Source organism: Xenopus laevis, chromosome 2L (genome assembly GCF_017654675.1).
Source record: "Xenopus laevis strain J_2021 chromosome 2L, Xenopus_laevis_v10.1, whole genome shotgun sequence".
Classification (NCBI taxonomy): domain Eukaryota; kingdom Metazoa; phylum Chordata; class Amphibia; order Anura; family Pipidae; genus Xenopus; species Xenopus laevis.
The window spans coordinates 32,731,158-32,750,737 of NC_054373.1; the positions used below are offsets into that span (position 1 = coordinate 32,731,158).

A 19,580-nucleotide genomic window follows, 5' to 3' on the forward strand; every position below is an offset into this window, starting at 1 on the left:
AAACCTGTTCATTTTTTTAAAAATAATTCTTTTATTTAGCATGTTTAAAACATAGTATTACAGGCTGATAATACATACTGTATGCCCAGGATGCTTATTTATACAATAAACAAACTAACAAGTAAACTTGGTGTCGTGTCTCATTGGTGCACATAAGATGTATCACAATTACTCCTGATTACAGTGGGACACGCAGGGATCATTAATGTGCATTCAGGGGTTGTGTTGACTTCATTGGGCAGGTCTATATCTGGAGGAGGACGTTAGTAAAGTTAAAGGCACACCTTAGGTTTCAATGTGTATTTAGGGGTCCTGGTCAGCTTCTGCTTCTATCCATTGAGCTCAGAGTTTATCACATTTTTGTGGACAGCCTCTTCTTATATACGTAAGTTTATACAGAGGGATGATATTTTCAATCATGGTTTCCCGTATTGTAAGTGTCAGTCCCCCGCTGATTTCCAGAGTTGTGAAATCATTTCCCCCCCCCCACATACATCCCCCCATAGATAGCAGGGTTCTTTGTGTGTGACGGGCGACAATTCCTCATCCTGGTTAAGTGGCACAACTATTGGATCTAGTGGGAGCACTAGCCCTGTTCTATCTCTAATATATTTAGCTGCCTTCCCCCAAAAACACTGTAGCAGTGGGCAAATCCACACCATGTGGAAAACGTCAGCTGGGGAGTGCTGGCACCTAGGGCACTAGTCCCACATCAATAGGACCAGTGACAGTAAGTTAATTAGAGCATATGGCAACTCATCCTGGAAGGGAGGGGTATATTGATGTTCACCATGGTGAATTTCTTCCCATATAATCACATATTTACCAGAGACATCTGAAATGGTGTTGTGAGTGGTAATTGGGCAGGATTTGACTCTGAAGTAACTTGAGTGTACTGAGCGGTACATAGAGCCTAGCCAAGGCTTTATGGGTGAGAATCTTAGTGCCAATCAAATGGGATTCCTGTAACATAATTGTACGGAATTAGCGCAAAACCATCGCACTTATCCCTGTAAGAGATCAAGTACAGAGCCTGTGTCTGTGTGCTGTAAGCTGTTACCTAGCAACCAGCTAGGGTTGCCACCTTTCCCTGTGGCTCCAGCCGGACAGGGGGTGGTCCCGTGACGTCAGTGGGCGTTCCCGTGACGTCAGTGGGCGTTCCCGTGACGTCAGTGGGCGTTCCCGTGACGTCACGGGGCGGAGCTATGATGTCGCGATCGCCGATTGGCCGATCGCGGCGTCAATCAAGATAATCCCGCCCGGTTTTCCTTATTTGGAAAACCGGGCAGGAAGCATTGAACCGGGCAGCCCTTCAAAATACCGGGCTGTCCGGTTCAAAACCGGACAGGTGGCAACCCTACAACCAGCTGTTCAGTGATTTCAGTGTAGCAGGAAGTGACACAGCAGCTAATGAGTGGCTGGCAGGAAGAGGAAGTGACAGATGCTGGCAGAAGAGAAAAGCCTGGCATAGAGAACCACACGGTGGACAGAAAGAAAGACTAGAGAGCTGCCGGCAGGCCCAGAGAGCTGAGAGGCTTCACCAAATGCAGACATTTGTATCAGGCTGCCACAGGGAAGCCATATACTGTGCCTGGAGAGACAGAGAGCATGAAAGAAATCCAGATTGGAGAAACCAGCATCAGCAGGGGATTTCCATCTGAGCATCCAAAGGGGTTGGTAGTCGCACTATGTGGGAAATTCACTAAGATTAGTAGTTGCACCATCATCCGCTTTGCCAGGCGTATTTTCGCCAGCGCTACGCAAATTTACTAAAATCCGAAGTTGCGCTGAGGGGAAGCGTAAGGTTACGAAGTTGCGCTTGCGTTAATTCCCCAAGCAAAGCAAAGTTACGCTAGCGATGCTTAATATGCATACGGCGCCAAATTGAAGCTACAATGGAGGTATATGTAGCATCACTACACAAGCCTGGGAAACCAACAAAACAGCAAATAAAATTTTATTTTTCCCTACACATGTGCCCACTGAGTTAGGAAATGTAGGGGGGAAGGAGGGTAGCCCCAAAAAATGTTTCCATCTTTTTCAGCTTATCACCCATAAAAAAAGAAAAAACGCCAGCGTTTTTTTGGGACTTAGAAACATTTTTAACTTTTTTTGAAGCAATCCCTATCTACTCTATTGCACTTCGCCTGGTCTGAGGTGGCGAAGAAAGTCTGGCGTAAAAGGTAGCGTTCAGAATAATTTGCGCGCCAGTGAATTTGCATAGTTACGTCCGTTGTGCAAATTCGCCAGGTGTAAGGGTGCGAAGTAACACTAGCGAATTTACGCCAGCGTCCGTTAGTGAATTGTGAATTAACGAAAATTCGCTACGCTGGCGAATTCACGCGAGCGTTGGGCGCTTCGTCGTTTAGTGAATTTGCCCCTATATGTCTGAATGTGCTGTACTCACCTGAAGAGAAACTGTAAAGCATCTGAAAAGGATTTGAAGTGAGTATTCTGTTTAAAGGGACAGTACCCTAAAAAAGTGCTTGAAGATACAGAGACTGTTTTGTGGAAGGACATTAAAGGACTTTGCCTTCTTGACTTAGGTAGATAGTCAGCGCAAGTTAGTTAGTGAGGCCTTACTCCCACCTGGTTAGGAGTGCTATTTGTACTAGTTGGTCATTTAATTTTAGATAAACAGTTATTCAGCTTAAAAAATACTGTGTGTGTTTTTTCACTGTATTCCTCGTGGGGCCACCTGGAGGTGCATTTCCGGTCTTTGTTTATTTATTTTTTTATTGTTCTAAACATATTATTAAAACAGCAGTTGGTACAGTATGTAATGCTATGGAGACGTATGACCCGCTTGTCTTATTTTACATCACTGAGACAATATTTAACTGTATAGGTCATACATATTATTTATTTGCTATACCAAGTAAGGATTCAGCTGACATCAGGGTGATCGTGTGAAATGTGGCCACATCTGTGCATAGGGAAGTTGTAATGATCCCAATGTTTTGCTTAAGTGCCGGTCAATCACTTGTCGTGTTTCAGTCCTTTTTCAGAATCACTGCTGACTCCCATCAACTTTTATATTGGCTTATCAATTCACTCAGGCTGTTGGTAATCCTGAGAGGTGGGGGACAGGGCTTTACAGCATGTGACCAGGGGTTGTTCACATTTAAGTTTACTTTTAGTATGATGTTGTATGATGCAATTGGTTTTAATTTTTATTATTTGTGGGGTTTGAGTTATTTAGCTTTTTAATCAGCAGTTTTCCAGTTTGCAATTTCAGCAATCTAGTTGCTAGGGTCCAAACTGCCCTAGCAACCATGCATTGATTTTAACAAGAGGCTAGAATATGAATAGGAGCAGGCCAGAGTAGAAAGATTAGTAATAAAACAGAACGATAGCAATACATATTTAGACTTACAGAGCATTTGTTTTTTTTAGATGGGATCAGTGACCCCCCATTTGTAAGCTGGAAAGAGTCAGAGGAAGTAGGCAAATTATTCAAAAACTATAACAAAAAAATAATGAAGAGTAATTGAAAAGTTACTTAGAATTAGCCATTCTATGACATACTAAAATTTAACTCAAAGGCGAAACACCCTTTTAATGAACTGAGGTAACCAGAGAGCCATTGTGCTATTGCTCCTTGGTGCTTCACAAATCAGCCCCTAGACAATCACTAACCCTGCTTCAGAATATATTCAAAGAATGTTTAACGTGAAACAGATCTGGAATTAGTGTATTGTCCTTTATTGGCATTGCACAATAATCAATGTAATAAAATATACAGGTATAGGATCTATTATCCAGAATGCACGGTACCTCTGCATAAAGGATCCTCGGTAATTTGAACCAAAGTCTGCTAAAAATTATTTAAACATTGAATAAACCTAATAGGATTGTTTTACCACCAATATGGATTTATTCAACTCCATTTGTTTAAACTGGAGTCTATGGGAGATGGGCTTCTTATAATACTGAGCTTTCTGGATTTTGGGTTTCCGGATTAGGAATCCATAACCAAAGTGTTGATATAATGAATATACTGTGGTGTAAGTGCTTCTATTCAGCTCTGTAGACTTATGCAGAATATTTGAGTGCATTGTAAATAAATGATTATAATAGTATAGTTATCTGGCTTCCCACAGGTGTTTTCAAGCATTACCACTCATTATGAACCAGAGGTGAGATCACAGAGTACTCAGGCAGGTAGAGCAGTGAAAGTAAAAATGTTATTGGTATTATATGTTATGTTTTTTAACAGGAATGCCCTCAGTGGTTTTGCTGTGGGTTGTATCAATTACCTTGTAGCTTTCAATGAAGCGTTTGTGTCTTATCATATTATGCTCTGGCCTGTTGTGTTCTTTCTTCAGCCTCTTGCCCTGGTCACCTGGGGCTCCACTCTGGAGATGTCACATATAGATCTCTGTGAAGTTAGAAACTGGCTAACGGCCAACATGGACAGGACTAAAGAACGAGAAATGGACATGGATGGTTTGTATCAGGACTTGCTTGACCGGCCATCGTCAGTGTTCTTTGATAAACATGACAAGAAGCTTTGCCCCAAAGTTTGCTGCCAGGTAAGAAACAAATCTCTTCTAGTTTTGCCAATAGATTTTCACCGAGCTGTTCAATGCAAAGTTCTGGCTAAGACGGAAATGACACCTTACTACTGATCTTAGCAGGTTATTTTAATATTGTATTTCCCCATGTTTGGGCCGTGCAGTGATTCAGATAGCCGTGGGTATCCACCATGGTAGGTGGGCATTGAGCAGGTCATTGGCAATAGAGTGCAAGTATGGAGAGGATGTGGGTTGAATTACCAGCAGGTCAGGTCTAGAACATTTGACTCTTATAAAATCTGGGCACCAAAAATGTTGTTGTACAGGGCCCCGTGATTTCTAATGGCGGCCCTGCCTACAGGCGTTGGATGGCTTTTAAGCAAGGGATGAAACACAAGGTTTCTAAAAACAGCTCTTAATCCAAAATTAATTCAGGGACTGGTCCAACTGACATCTGGGAGTCAGGAAGGAATTCCCCCAGCCCCAGGGCTTCAGATTGGTAGTTTTTTTTGCCGTCTCTGGATTCACTAGCAGTTGTGCATGTTGCACTTGATGGACACATTTTTTCTTTTCAACCTCATCTACTATGTTACTATGTGAGAATTGGATGCATGTAAGGTGCTGTATTTATATAGCATTTGCCCTATACAGTTTTCCACATTACACATTAACAAGGAAAAAGAAGAAGCAATACAGAGCAGCACCTATACGTGGCACTCACAATAATTTGCTTCTGTTTAGCCCTTTATTTTTTACCTTTTACATTAGTCCACAAATATATAGAGCTGTTACATTTATCAGTGTCTATAAATCTTTCTATTTAGGAGTTTACAATGCAGTGCAGTGAAATATGGAAATGGTGAAGAAGGGTCTATAGATAAAGAATGTAGATAATTGTCAGCATGTCATGCTTCAATAAAGACATAGGTCCCACTAAACCTCCAATAAGGTTTGGAATTATGGCAGCATAGATAGGCGCCATTGAAAATAGGAGTTCCTCTAAGCAACAACTTGGTGTTTGTCCTGATAATGGCCACCAGCCTACTAACATGTGGGAACTGTTGAGGAAATCAGCAACTTCCAATTTCCCATGAAGGAGCTGAAGTGAATACAGAATCTCAGCACAGTTCTGGAACTCTGATACAATTAGCATCAATCAGTGTAGATATAATACAACTCTGTTAGCAGTTCCATTTGATAACCCTTGTGGACTGCAGGGATTTCAGCTCTGCCCCTTAATGGTTTTACTAATAAATCATATTCTCAACTTTAAACATTTGCTCTTAGAGAAGTTTTTCTTCTCTGTAGTGCCATAGCAATGTCCTCTGTAGTGCCAATGGCTCTCCATTGTCGCTCCATGTTGCCTGCCTGCATGACACTGCTGGTGGTCACATGACTCACCTAGTTCAGTTACTTGTTCAGTTGGTTCAGACCAACTGCTGTTTGGACAGTGAGGAGAAGAGACATGGAGTGAGAGTGGCGATAGATAAAAGTAGATAAATTGCGATAGAGCTTAAATAAAATTAAAAAAAACACTATAGGAGGAGAGATTAACATGGAGGTGACGAAGAAGAGGAGTCGGAATTCGGAGGAGGAAGGACAAGGCAAGAAAAGGAGATGGAGTGATGGAGATTTAGAAGAGAAGAAGAAAAGCCTGGTGAAAAAGAAAACCAGTGAAGATGGGGGCAGGAGAAGGAGTGAAGGACAGATAGAAGAGAGGAAAAGCCCCATACAAAGGAAGAACTGTGGAGATTGGAGCAATAATAGAAGGAGTGAAGGTGAGTTAGAAGATCAGAAGAAAAGTCAAATGAAAAAGATCAGTGTAGATGGGGGCAGTAAAAGGAGAAGGAGTGAAGGACAGGTAAAAGAAAAGGAGAAAAGCCCCATGGAAAGGAAGACCAGTGAAGATGGGAGAAATAAAAGGAGAAGGAGTGGAGATGATTTAGAAGAAAAGAAGAAACACCCCATGGAAAAGAAGACCCGTCAAGATGGGAGCAATAAAAGCAGAAGGAGTAAATTAAAAGACAAGGAGAAAAGCCCCATAGAGAAGAGTGAAAAGTTACAGTTAGAAGAAAAGAAAAGTCAGTTGGAAAAGACCAGTGAAGGAGTGAATAAGGATCAAAAATCAAGAAATCCAGAGGATCCCTTAGAAGGTAAGAAAACACAGTTGCATCTTTTATGCTTAATCTCTCCCCTAACTTGCTAATAAGAAGTGGCCCCATAGGATCTATCTGCCCTAACTTGCTGGGATGTCTTTTTATCAGGGTTTCTGCAATTAATTTGTTTGCCTGATGTTTTTAGCTTGCTGATTTACCCAAGGTCTTGTTCTGACTAAAAATTACCCATCTTTTTATTTATTCTTTCTTCTTCTTTTTTAATCTTGGTATGAAACTAGGGCTGGTTTACTATAAGGGAAAATAAAAATCACCAGTGACATTGCCAGTATCAACCAATCAGGGCTGGTTTTCTATAGTATAGGAAATTAGTATTATCAGTGATGATGCCAATGTCAACCAATCACATCTGCTTTCATCTTCTACCTTGTATGTAACTGTTCAAATCTAATTACTGATTGATTCTGATGAACATCACTATCACTAATGGTCTGCCGTGTCAATATGTCAGAAACCCAGGCTTCCAGCATTTCTCAATATATAATCAAGGGTTTAAGTTTTCTGGGAGATGTATTCATGGGGGCACCTGGGGGAGGCACATAGGTGTAGGTGTCCCCTCTCCAGTCCCTTGTGCTGCCTCATATTAAGGAGCCCTGCCTTGTGCTTGCTGATGGGTTTATTAATATATGCTATGTACAGGTTATTTGTAATACAAGGTACTAATGGAGTTTTTTTCCCTAACTAGGTGGAAGCGCAGCGAAGAAACTCTGTGTGGATATCAGCAGACCTGTCCCCCTGGATATTAAGAACTACAGGTTTTATTCAGAGCTGGGAAAAGGAGGCTTTGGCCGGGTAAGTGAAAGGCTTCCCAGGAATGATTTCTCTTAGTATAAATCATAGGGAAGCAGAAAACATAGGCAAGAATAAAGTAGTTTAGTATTATTACTCATTGTTTTGTAAATACAGTTCTAAGAATATCATTATAAAGTGGTGATATAGAACGGTGACATTTATGTTGGGGAAGGAATCACCGGAAGATACTGTTTCTAATAAATTGGGGAGACTATTTATTATTCTCCACCTACTGTGTAAAGTGAAAACAGATAACTTTTTTATTTTAGCCTCTCAATGTTTAGCGTTTACCTTTACATACACCATGTCATATCTAATATTTGCCCTTTGTTATTAGGTGATGTTGGCTTCGTTTACACCTAAGAAGCAACTGGTAGCAGTAAAGATCATGCAGAAAAGTCCAGACAAGAACAACTTCAACATCATGATGAAGGAGGCCCGAGTGCTGTCGGTCGCTAGAGGAAGCACATTTTTATGCCATTCCTACGCAGCTTTTCAATCAGAGGTAAATACTGCTTTTAATTGCATATAATGGGGCAAATTCACTATGCGCCGAAGCGCCTAACGCTAGTGTCAATTCGCTAGCGTTGGGCATTTTCGTTACTTTGCAAATTCACTAACGGATGCTGGCGTAACTTCGCTAGTGTAACTTCGCACCCTTACACCTGGCGAATTTGCGCAACAGACGTAACTACGCAAATTCACTAATGCGTGCAGTGTTCTGAACGCTACCTTTTACGCTAGACTTCCTTCGCCAACTCAGACCAGGCGAAGCACAATACAGTAGATAGGGATTTCTTCAAAAAAAGTAAAAAAATGTTTTTGTTTTTTCTATATTATGTGTGATAGGTTGAAAAAGATTGAAATATTTTTTTGGGGCTCCCCTCCTTCCCCCCTTCATTTCCTAACTTATGGCAACTTAACTATACAGTGGGCACATGTGTAGGGCAAAATAAAAATTTTATTTGATGTTTTGAAGGTTTCCCAGGCATTTGTAGTGCTGCTACATATTCCTCCATTGAAATTTGAATTTGGCGCCGTATGCAAATTAACCATCGCCAGCGTAGCTTCGCTTAGCAAATGAACGCTAGCGCAACTTCTCAACTTTACCCTACCCCTGAGCGCAACTTCGGATTTTAGTGAATTTGCGGAGCGCTGGCGAAACTACGCCTGGCGAAGTGCGGCAAAGTGCGGCGAAGTTACACCTGGTGCAACTCTGAATCTTAGTGAATGTCCCACAATGTCTTTAAATGGAATCTAGCATTAAAATTAACTTTAAAGTGATACCGACACTAAAAATTTTCTTTCAAAAATATTAATCTACATTAAAAGCTTACCTATAGGTCATGTTGATGTGATGTTTTCGCTTGATAGTTCTGCTTTTGTAATTAACACTTGAAGTTCTTAAACCTGACTGTTTTTCGCCAACCTTGACTGTCCAATCTTAACCGCGTCAGGTTAGAGTTTCTAATGCTAACGGATTTCTGCTCCACAAATATGCAGCCTCCTCATAGGAGGAGGCGGCCGAAATAAAAGCTGGAACTAACTGTTCGGGTAGGGTTAAGAAATTACCGGTTAATACCCTGTAAAAAACTTCCCGCGCAAATATTTTTTGGCAAAATTATAAATTACATTCAAAGACAATGTTGAAAGATAATGAAAAAGTTATTTTCTATGTCCTTATCTCTTTTAGCATTAATAGACCAGTGTTAGACAAACTATGCGGTGGGGTTCTCATTTGCTCCTTTCATTACAGTGAACTTGTGCAATCTCCACTGCGACGGGCTAAGAGTGTTGCTTTTCCATCTTGAGTTCACTTACCACTCTGAGTTCAGACAGTTTTAAAGCCTCCTTTTAGAAGGTGGGAGACTGGATTGTTCTATGTGCGTCACCTTCTTCTATTCTCTCTCTTAACAGCTGCGAATCCTTCTTCGTCCTGGAGTATGCAGCGGGAAATCTTTAAGCAAATGTTATTTCTTCGCAAAGGAAAGGACAATCCTGCTCAGCAATCCGGCAAGAATCTTGTTTAAAGTGACATGCAGTATGAAAATGCTATGGAGACGTTATGACCCGCTGTCTTATTTTACATCACTGAGACCCATATATTTTAACTGTATAGGTCATACATATTATGTATTTGCTATACCAAGTAAAGGATTCAAACTGACATCAAGGGTATCGTGTGAAATGGGACCACATCGTGCATTAGGGAAGTTTGTAATGATCCCAAGTTTGCTTAAGTGGCCGGTCAATCACTGGTCGTGTTTCAGTCCTTTTTCAGAATCACTGCTGACTCCATCAACTTTTATATTGGCGTATCAATTCACTCAGGCTGTTGGTAATCCGAGAGCGTGGGGACAGGGCTTTAAGCATGTCACCAGGGTTGTTTCACATTAAGCTTTACTTTTAGTATGATTTGCTATGATGCAATTTGGTTTTAATTTTATTATTTGTGGGTTTTGAGTTATTCTACTTTTTAATCAAGCAGTTTCCAGTTTTGCCAATTCAGCAATCTAGTGCAGGGTCCAAAACTGCCTAAGCAACCATGCAGTGATTTAACAAGGAGGCCTAGAATATGAATAGGAGCAGGCCAGAGTTAGAAAAGATTAGTAATAAAAACAGAACGATAGCAATACATATTAGACTTACAGAGCATTTGTTTTTTTAGTGGGAAATCAGTGAACCCCCCATGTGTAAGCTTGGAAAGATCAGCAGGAAGTAGGCAAATATCAAAAAACTATACAAAAAAATAATGAAGACCTAATTGAAATTACTTAGAATTAGCCATTCTAGACAATCTAAAATTAACTTTCAAAGGCGAAACACCCTTTTAATGAACTGAGGTAACCAGAGGAGCCCATTGTGCTTATTGCTCCTTGGTGCGTTCACAAATCAGCCCCCTAGACAATCACTAACCCGCTTCAGCATTATATTCAAAGAATGTTTAACGTGAAACAGATCTGGAATTAGTGTATTGTCCTGTATTGGCATTGCACAAGAAATCAATGTAATAAAATATCAGGTATAGGATCTATTAAACCAGAATTTGCACGGTTACCTCTGCATAAAGGATCCTCGGTAATTGGAACCAAAGTCTGCCTAAAAAATTATTTAAACTTGAATAAACCTAATAGGATTTTTACCACCAATATGGAATTTATTCAACCTCCATTTGTTTAAACTGGAGTCTATGGAGATGGGCTTCCTATAATACTTGAGCTTCTGGATTTTGGGTTGCGGATTAGGAAGCCAAACAAAAGTGTTGATATATGAATATACTGTGGTGTAAGTGGCTTCTATTCAGCTCTGTAGACGTATGCAGAATATTTGAGTGCATTGAAATAAATGATTAATAATAGTATTATTATCTGGCTTTCCCACAAGGTGTTCCCAAGCATTTACCACTGCATTATGAACCAGAGCGTGAGATCACAAGTACTCAGGCAGTTAGACAGCTGAAAAAGGTTAAAAAAATTTTGTTATTGGTTATATGTTATGGTTTTTTAACAGGAATGCCCTCAGGGTTTTGCTGTGGGTTGTATTGTAGCTTTCAATTTGAAGCGTTTGTGTCTTATCATATTTATGCTGTGGCCTGTTGGTGTTCTTTCTTCAGCCTCTTGCCCTGGTCACCTGGGGGCTCCACTCTGGAGATGCACCATATAGATCTCTGTGAAGTGTAGAAAAACTGGCTAAGGCCAACATGGACAAGGACTAAAGGAACAAGAAAATGACATGGATTGGTTTGTATTCAGGACTGCTTGACCGGCCATCGTCCAGTGTTTCTGATAAAACATGACAAAGAAGCTTTGCCCCAAAGTTTGCTGCCAGGTAAGAAACAAATCTCTTCTAGTTTGCAATAGATTTGTGCACTTGAGCTGTTCAATGCCCAAAGTTTCTGGCTAAGACGGAAAGACACCTTACTACTATCTAGCAGGGTTATTTTAATATTGATTCCCCATGTTTGCGCCGTGCAGTGATCAGATAGCCGTGGGGGCCTATCCACCATGGGTAGGTGGGCATGAGCAAGGCATTTGGCCAATAGAGTTGCAAGTATGGAGAGGGATGTGGGTGAATTACCACAGGTCAGGTCTAGAACATTTTCACTCTTATAAAATCTGGGCACCATAAATGTTGGTTGTACAGCGCCCCATGATTGCTAATGGTGGGCACTGCCTAACAGGCAGTGGATGGGCTTTAAGCAAGATCGATGAAACACAAGGGTTTTCTAAAAATAGCTTCTTAATCCAAAATTAAATTCAGGGGCACTGGTCCAACTGACATCTGGGAGTCAGGAAGGATTGCCCCCAGCCCCCAGGGCTTCAGGGGATTGGTAGTTTTTTTGCCGTCTCTGGATTCACTAGCAGTTGTGCATGTTTGCCACGGGATGGACACATTTTTTCTTTTCAACCTCATCTACTATGTTACTATGTGAGAATTGGATGCATGTAAGGTGCTGATTTATATAGCAATTGCCCTATACATTCCAACATTACACATTAACAGCGGAAAAGAAGAAGCAATTACAGAGCAGACCACCTAACGTGGCACTCACATAATTTGCTTCTGTTTAGCCTTATTTTGTACCTTTTACATTAGCCACAAAATATATAGAGCTGTTACATTTATCAGTGTCTATAAATCTTTCTATTTAGAGTTTACAATGGCAGCTGCAGTGAAATTATGGAAATGGTGAAGAAGGGTCTATAGATAAAGAATTAGATAATTGTCAGCATGTCATGCTCAACAAAAACATAGGTCACCACTAAACCTCCAATAAGTTTTGGAATTCTGGCAGCAGGAATAGGCGCCATGGTAAAATAGGAGTTCCTCTAAAGCAACAACTTGGTGTTTGTCCTTATAATGGCCACCAGCCTACTAATATGTGCGGAAACTGTTGAAGGTAATCAGCAACTTCCGATGGTCCCATGGAAGCAGAACTGAAGTGAACACAGAATCTCAGCACAGTTTCGGAACTCTGATACAAATTAGCATCAATCAGTGTAAATATAAATACAACTCTGGTTAGCAGTTCCATGTTGATAACCCTTGTGCCGATGCAGGATTTCAGGCTCTGCCCCTTAATGTTTTACTAATAAATATATTCTCAACTTTAAACATTTTGCTCTAGAGAGTTTTTTCTTCTCTGTAAGTGCCAATAGCATGTTCCTCTGTAGTGCTCAAATGGCTCTCCATTGTCGCTCCATGGTTGCCTGCTGCCATGACACTGCTGGTGGTCACAGACTCACCTAGGTCAGTTACTTGTTCATTGCGTTCAGGCCAACTGCTGTTTGGACAGTGAGGAGAAGAGACATGGAGTGAGAGTGGCGATAAATAAAGTAGATAAATTGCCGATAGAGCTTAAATAAAATTAAAAAAAACACTATAGGAGGAGAGATTAACATGGAGGTGACGAAGAAGAGGAGTCGGAATTCGGAGGAGGAAGGACAAGGCAAGAAAAGGAGATGGAGTGATGGAGATTTAGAAGAGAAGAAGAAAAGCCTGGTGAAAAAGAAAACCAGTGAAGATGGGGGCAGTAAAAGGAGAAGGAGAGAAAGGGAGCTGGAAGAGATGAAGAAAAGCCCTAAAGAAAGGAAGACCAGTGGAGATAGGAGCAAGAACAGAAGGGGTGATGGTGATTTGGAAGACAAGAAGAAAAGCCTGGTGAAAAAGAAGACCAGTGAAGATGGGGGCAGGAGAATGAGTGAAGGACAGATAGAAGAGAGGAAAAGCTCCATACAAAGGAAGAACTGTGGAGATTGGAGCAATAATAGAAGGAGTGAAGGTGAGTTAGAAGATCAGAAGAAAAGTCAAATGAAAAAGATCAGTGTAGATGGGGGCAGTAAAAGGAGAAGGAGTGAAGGACAGGTAAAAGAAAAGGAGAAAAGCCCCATGGAAAGGAAGACCAGTGAAGATGGGAGAAATAAAAGGAGAAGGAGTGGAGATGAGTTGGAAGAAAAGAAGAAACACCCCATGGAAAAGAAGACCCGTCAAGATGGGAGCAATAAAAGCAGAAGGAGTAAATTAAAAGACAAGGAGAAAAGCCCCATAGAGAAGAGTGAAAAGTTACAGTTAGAAGAAAAGAAAAGTCAGTTGGAAAAGACCAGTGAAGGAGTGAATAAGGATCAAAAATCAAGAAGTCCAGAGGATCCCTTAGAAGGTAAGAAAACACAGTTGCCGCTTTTGTGCTTAATCTCTCCCCTAACTTTCTAATAAGAAGTGGCCCCATAGGATCTATCTGCCCTAACTTGCTGGGATGTCTTTTTATCAGGATTTCTGCAATTAATTTGTTTGCCTGATGTTTATAGCTTGCTGATTTACCCAAGGTCTTGTTCTGACTAAAAATTACCCATCTTTTTATTTATTCTTTCTTCTTCTTTTTTAATCTTGGTATGAAACTAGGGCTGGTTTACTGTAAGGGAAAATAAAAATCACTAGTGATATTGCCAGTATCAACCAATCAGGGCTGGTTTTCCATAGTATAGGAAATTAGTATTATCAGTGATGCCAATGTCAACCAATCACATCTGCTTTCATCTTCTACCTTGTATGTAACTGTTCAAATCTAATTACTGATTGATTCTGATGAACATTACTATCACTAATGGTCTGCCGTGTCAATATGTCAGAAACCCAGGCTTCCAGCATTTCTAAATATATAATCAAAGGCTTAAGTTTTCTGGGAGATGTATTCATGGGGGCCATCTGGGGGAGGCACATAGGTGTAGGTGTCCCCTCTCCAGTCCCTTGTGCTGCCTCATATTAAGGAGCCCTGCCTTATGCTTGCTGATGGGTTTATTAATATATGCTATGTACAGGTTATTTGTAATACAAGGTACTAATGGAGTTTTTTTCCTAGGTGGAAGCGCAGCGAAGAAACTCTGTGTGGATATCAGCAGACCTGTCCCCCTGGATATTAAGAACTACAGGTTTTATTCAGAGCTGGGAAAAGGAGGCTTTGGCCGGGTAAGTGAAAGGCTTCCCAGGAATGATTTCTCTTAGTATAAATCATAGGGAAGCAGAAAACATAGGCGAGAATAAAGTAGTTTAGTATTATTACTCATTGTTTTGTAAATACAGTTCTAAGAATATCATTATAAAGTGGTGATATAGAACGGGGACATTTATGTTGGGGAAGGAATCACTGGAAGATACTGTTTCTAATAAATTGGGGAGACTATTTATTATTTTCCACCTACGGTGTAAAGTGAAAACAGATAACTTTTTCATTTTAGCCTCTCAGTGTTTAGCATTTATCTTTACCAACACCATGTCATATCTAATATTTGCCCTTCGTTATTAGGTGATGTTGGCTTCGTTTACACCGAAGAAGCAACTGGTAGCAGTAAAGATCATGCAGAAAAGTCCAGACAAGAACAACTTCAACATCATGATGAAGGGAGGCCCGAGTGCTGTCGGTCGCTAGAGGAAGCACATTTTTATGCATTCCTACGCAGCTTTTCAATCAGAGGTAAATACTGCTTTTAATTGCATACAGGGCCGCTCCGGCCACGAGGCAAGGTGAGAATCTTGCCTCAGGCGGCACGAAGCGGCCAGTTACCAGGGGCGGCAAAAAGCCGCCTCTGGTACCTTTAAGAGCCGAATTTCCGTTTTTTAAAACTGAAATTCGTCTCTTCTAGCGCAGCGAGCGCAATAGCGCTCACTGCACTAGCGATGCGGCCCCTCCTCCACCCGCTCCGACGCTGGCAGTTAGAAGAGCGGAGCAGGAGGAGGGGCGGCATTGGGCTGCTGCCTCAGGTGGCAGCAGCCCCTGAAACGTGCCTGATTGCATATAATGGGGCAAATTCACTATGCGCCGAAGCGCCTAACGCTAGTGTCAGTTCGCTAGCGTTGGGCATTTTCGTTACTTTGCAAATTCACTAACGGACGCTGGCGTAACTTCGCTAGTGTAACTTCGCACCCTTACACCTGGCGGAATTTGCGCAACAGACATAACTACGCAAATTCACTAATGCGTGCAGTGTTCTGAACGCTACCTTTTACGCTAGACTTCCTTCGCCACCTCAGACCAGGCGAAGCACAATAGAGTAGATAGGGATTTCTTCAAAAAAAGTAAAAAAAAATTCTAATTCCCAACGCCGGTGTTTTTTCTATATTATGTGTGATAGGTTAAAAAGATTGAAATATTTTTTTGGGGGCTCCCATCCTTCCCCCCTTCATTTCCTAACTTTGGCAACTTAACTATACAGTGGGCACATGTGTAGGGCAAAATAAAAATTTTATTTGATGTTTTGAAGGTTTCCCAGGCATTTGTAGTGCTGCTACATATTCCTCCATTGAAATTTGAATTTGGCGCCGTATGCAAATTAACCATCGCTAGCGTAACTTCGCTTCGCTTAGCGAATCAAACGCTAGCGCAACTTCGCAACCTTACCCTACCCCTGAGCGCAACTTCGGATTTTAGTGAATTTGCGGAGCGCTGGCGAAACTACGCCTGGCGAAGTGCGGCAAAGTGCGGCGAAGTTACACCTGGTGCAACTCTGAATCTAGTGAATGTCCCACAATGTCTTTAAATGGAATCTAGCATTAAAATTAACTTTAAAGTGATTACCGACACTAAAAATTTTCTTTTCAAAATATTAATCTACATTAAAAGTTACCTATAGGTCATGTTGATTGTTTTTCGCTGATAGTTTCTGCTTTTGTAATTGACACTTGAAGTTCTTAAACCTGACTGTTTTGCCAACCTGACTGTCCAATCTTAACCGGTCAGTCTAATGCTAACGGATTTCTGCTCCACAAATATGGCAGCCTCCTCATAGAGGAACGGGGTTAGTAAGAAGGTAATGTAAAACTTCCGGCAAATATTTTTATGGCAAAATTATAAATCACATTCAAAGACAATGTTATGAAAGATAATGAAAAAGGTTATTTTCTGATGTCCTTATCTCTTTTAGCATAATTAGACCAGTGTTAGACAAACTATGCGGTGGGGTCTCATTTTGCTCCTCATACATGCGGTTTCTATATCTCCATGGAGCGCCAAGATGTTGCTTTCCACTTATTCACATTACCTCTTCTATTCAGACAGTTTTAAAGTTTTTGGGTGGGGAGGCTGGATGTTCTAGGTCTCACCTTCTTCTATTTCTCTCTTTAACAGCTGGAATCCTTCTTCGTCCTGGAGTATGCCAGCGGGAAATCTTTAATGCAAATGATCTTCGCAAAGGAAATCTGCCAATGGCAAGAATCATGTAAGTGACATTAGGACCCATTTACAGTACATGGGGACAGGGAGCAAACTGGAAAGAATAGATGCAGCTCACCAGTTTTTTTCATACTTTGCTCACTGCCTACCTCTTGCCCTTAATAGGTTTTTGCTCTCTGGCAGCAGTGTATTACGCGAGGACAAGCTTGAGTAGCAGTGTCCCCTTTCCTGCACCCGAACTTGTGTTTCATTCAGGTGGGCAATCTTTAGATTATGGCCAATTACTAAAGGAGTTGTTTAAAAGATGCCATAGACTTGCAATATCACCCCTCCCAGCTGCCCCAACCAATGGCCCATTGTGAGGAATTTGCATTAGAAACTGTACTTTTTATACTTTGCACATTTCATACATTTCCCTTTTTTATTTCTCTGATTTAATTTTACTGATATGAACAGGACATGTTTAAGGAATTGTAGCTGGATCACTTTAATGGATTTCTCTGGGACAGTGTTACTACAGCTCTTTATAAGTAGAAAACGCTGGGGCACTTGAATGGGCTGAATTTGTTCCCATAACAAGTTACATATGTAAGCATGTTTGCCTGTGCTGTCAGTAAGACGTGTTCTGCACCCTTTTGTATGTTACACTTAGATATTTGCATCAGATGCAAGCACAGAGAACACTGCGAGGGCAACTCTATAGTTAACTGTAAAAAATCCTATGTAATGAATGTGATATAGGACGATGATGATTTTCTTTTTGTAAAAGGTTCTACACAGCGGAGATGGTGGTTGCTCTCCAGTTCCTGCACTCTAAGGGGCATCATTCATCGGTGAGTAAATTCTCAGTATATTGTGTTGTCTCTATGTGCTTTCTGACACATAGATTCACTGAGTGATGAATGGACTGTCACCACTACATGTGCTGTAGGCAAGCATTTCCCCATAGTAGCTACTCATCTCTCCCAACTCCTTTTTAAATTAGCAATACAAGAAAGCACTTACACAGTCAGACTGCAGGGTGCTGTTAGAAGTCATGGACCCCCATACTACATAGAGCCATATAAGCCCAGTTTTATCCACTGCCAGGTTGCCCCTCACCCTGTGGGAGGTGGGCAAATCCAATAAAGTAAAACATGGCCCCAATTAAAAGAATATAGAATATGTTATAGAACACACACTCCGTTCTGCTCAAACACGTCAGCATCCCCACCCAAACACTACTAATTCCCTCTGCAGGCTCCAATATCTTTTTTACTCTATGAATTGTTACCTTCACATTTCTTGGTTCTCTGTTTACTATGGGCCCCCTGCAGGATCCCCACTCTGATGGAGCCTACTTAAGGGGCAGTGGAGGGCAATGTTGTCCCAAGAACTGTTACCTATGTAACTTGCTCCTAATGCTTATCCTATAGTGACCTGAAACCTGACAAGTGTTGGTGGACAGATACGGCCATATCAAGATCTGCGACTTTGGCCTCGCCGCAGAGAAACATCTTCGACCAGACAAGAACCAACGGAGTAATAGGGAACCCCTGGATACCGCGCACCAGAGGTGACAACAAACATAAAATACAAACATATTCACCTTTAATTTACCTTAGTCTCTGCAGAGAGTGATATTCTGAGACAATTTGAAATTGGTCTTCATTTTAAATATTTTAATTATTTAGCTTTTTGTTCAGCTGCTCTCTATTTTGGAGTTCCAGCAGCTATCTGTTGCTAGGGTTAATTTAACTTAGCAACCAGGGCCTGATTGAATGAGATACTGGAAATTAAAAGAATGGGCCTGAATATAAAAGATAAGTTAATAAAAAGTTTCATACAACAAACTGTAGCCTTATAGGCGGATTTGATTTTAGCGGAAGGTGTCACTAAACCCTTCTGATCCTGGAGAGAAAGGCAAATAGTTGAAAAACTATAAAAGATAAAAAAATGAAGACCAATGCAAAGGTGCTAAGAATAAAACTTAATTGAAAGAGGAAGATGCCCTTAATACTAATTTATCGCTTCGGTAGATAGAGAGGTCTGATTCAATCAGTGCAGGGTTGCTAAGAATGTTATTGTTTATAACATACGAAGAGTTTGACCTGAAGGGTGAAAAACAACCCATTTAAATGAGAACAGCATCTCTGATAATTCCACATGTATTGGATCTGTGCTCATTTAATATTAATTAATATTATTAATATATTAATTAATAGTAATACAGAAGTTAAATGTAATCCATCTGCAATTTAATATGGAAATAACACGTTATTTTGTGTTCTGCAAGTAGCCTATCAAGTTCATGACTCATGTTTTCTCTGTAATCATTTTATGTCATAGGTTCTATCAAAGGCAGAGTATAACGCCAGGCGTGGATTGGTGGTCTTTTGGGATTACCATGTTACCAAATGGCCACGGGCAGCTTGCCATTTTCACCATCAGGCAGTATTTTAAGGCAATTCTTTGCAATAAAGAAGAATACGCCTTATTACCCATATTATATGAGCAAGGAAATGCTGGACCTCCTGCCGAAGGGTAAATATGAGCCAAAGCAGAATTACAGAATAATATATATATTAAGAAGGTACATGACATAGCACCTGCAATATTGAAATTCATGTTCATGTTTCTTTTTAGCTTTTGGAGATGGATGAGAATCAGCGGATCGGTGTCAACGGAAACATCAGGGAGCACGCTTTCTACAGCACAGTGAAGTGGAGAGCTGGAGAAACCGGAGAGTGAAGACCCCTTTCCAGCCAGGAATGGTAAATACATGTGATATATATGATACATCCACCCACTCTCACACTGCCAGAAAAACTGGCTTTTTTTTTGGCCTCTTTTTTACTCATCCACCACTTGGTAGGCCAGAGGTCTTCGGAGCTTTTGGGTTTAAGGCTCCCAACATTGGTTTGGGATCACTTAGATATGAAAACATGTTGCTAA

General features: G+C 40.9%; 2 protein-coding genes across 5 annotated transcripts; both read left to right on the forward strand.

Annotated features, from left to right (window-relative positions):
* Window positions 1-1,402: 1,402 nt before the first annotated feature.
* LOC121399866 (protein pxr1-like) lies at window positions 1,403-16,657 on the forward strand. Of its 4 annotated transcripts, XR_005965298.1 has the most exons (5): window positions 2,307-2,445; window positions 4,329-4,535; window positions 7,377-7,483; window positions 7,821-7,988; window positions 16,602-16,657. XR_005965298.1 is itself a non-coding variant. In XM_041581707.1 (4 exons), the coding sequence occupies exons 2-4, from the start codon at window positions 4,365-4,367 to the stop codon at window positions 7,822-7,824; spliced, it is 282 nt and encodes a 93-aa protein (XP_041437641.1). In that variant the 5' UTR covers window positions 1,403-1,673; window positions 4,329-4,364; the 3' UTR covers window positions 7,825-8,060. The 4 variants fall into 4 exon arrangements, 3 of the variants coding, with proteins under 3 accessions (XP_041437641.1, XP_041437639.1, XP_041437640.1); XM_041581707.1 differs by lacking the exons at window positions 2,307-2,445; window positions 16,602-16,657 and adding an exon at window positions 1,403-1,673 and having other exon boundaries at window positions 7,821-8,060; XM_041581705.1 differs by lacking the exons at window positions 2,307-2,445; window positions 7,377-7,483; window positions 7,821-7,988; window positions 16,602-16,657 and adding exons at window positions 1,403-1,673; window positions 6,059-7,351.
* On the forward strand, window positions 12,847-19,376 carry LOC121399698 (serine/threonine-protein kinase PRP4 homolog). Its single transcript, XM_041581233.1, has 7 exons — window positions 12,847-13,640; window positions 14,340-14,446; window positions 14,784-14,894; window positions 16,602-16,692; window positions 17,416-17,479; window positions 18,062-18,167; window positions 19,272-19,376. The coding sequence occupies exons 1-7, from the start codon at window positions 12,884-12,886 to the stop codon at window positions 19,374-19,376; spliced, it is 1,341 nt and encodes a 446-aa protein (XP_041437167.1). The 5' UTR covers window positions 12,847-12,883.
* The last annotated feature ends 204 nt before the right edge of the window (window positions 19,377-19,580 follow it).

Bases quoted from the DNA above. Each gene is read 5' to 3' on its own strand.
- LOC121399866 (XM_041581705.1), top strand. From the start codon at position 6,073: ATGGAGGTGACGAAGAAGAGGAGTCGGAATTCGGAGGAGGAAGGACAA.
- LOC121399698 (XM_041581233.1), top strand. From the start codon at position 12,884: ATGGAGGTGACGAAGAAGAGGAGTCGGAATTCGGAGGAGGAAGGACAA. The intron at 14,895-16,601 runs GTCGGTCGCTAG...TCTCTTTAACAG, and splicing joins TGAAGGGAGGCCCGAGTGCT to CTGGAATCCTTCTTCGTCCT. The intron at 18,168-19,271 runs GTAATAGGGAAC...GTTTCTTTTTAG, and splicing joins ACCAGACAAGAACCAACGGA to CTTTTGGAGATGGATGAGAA.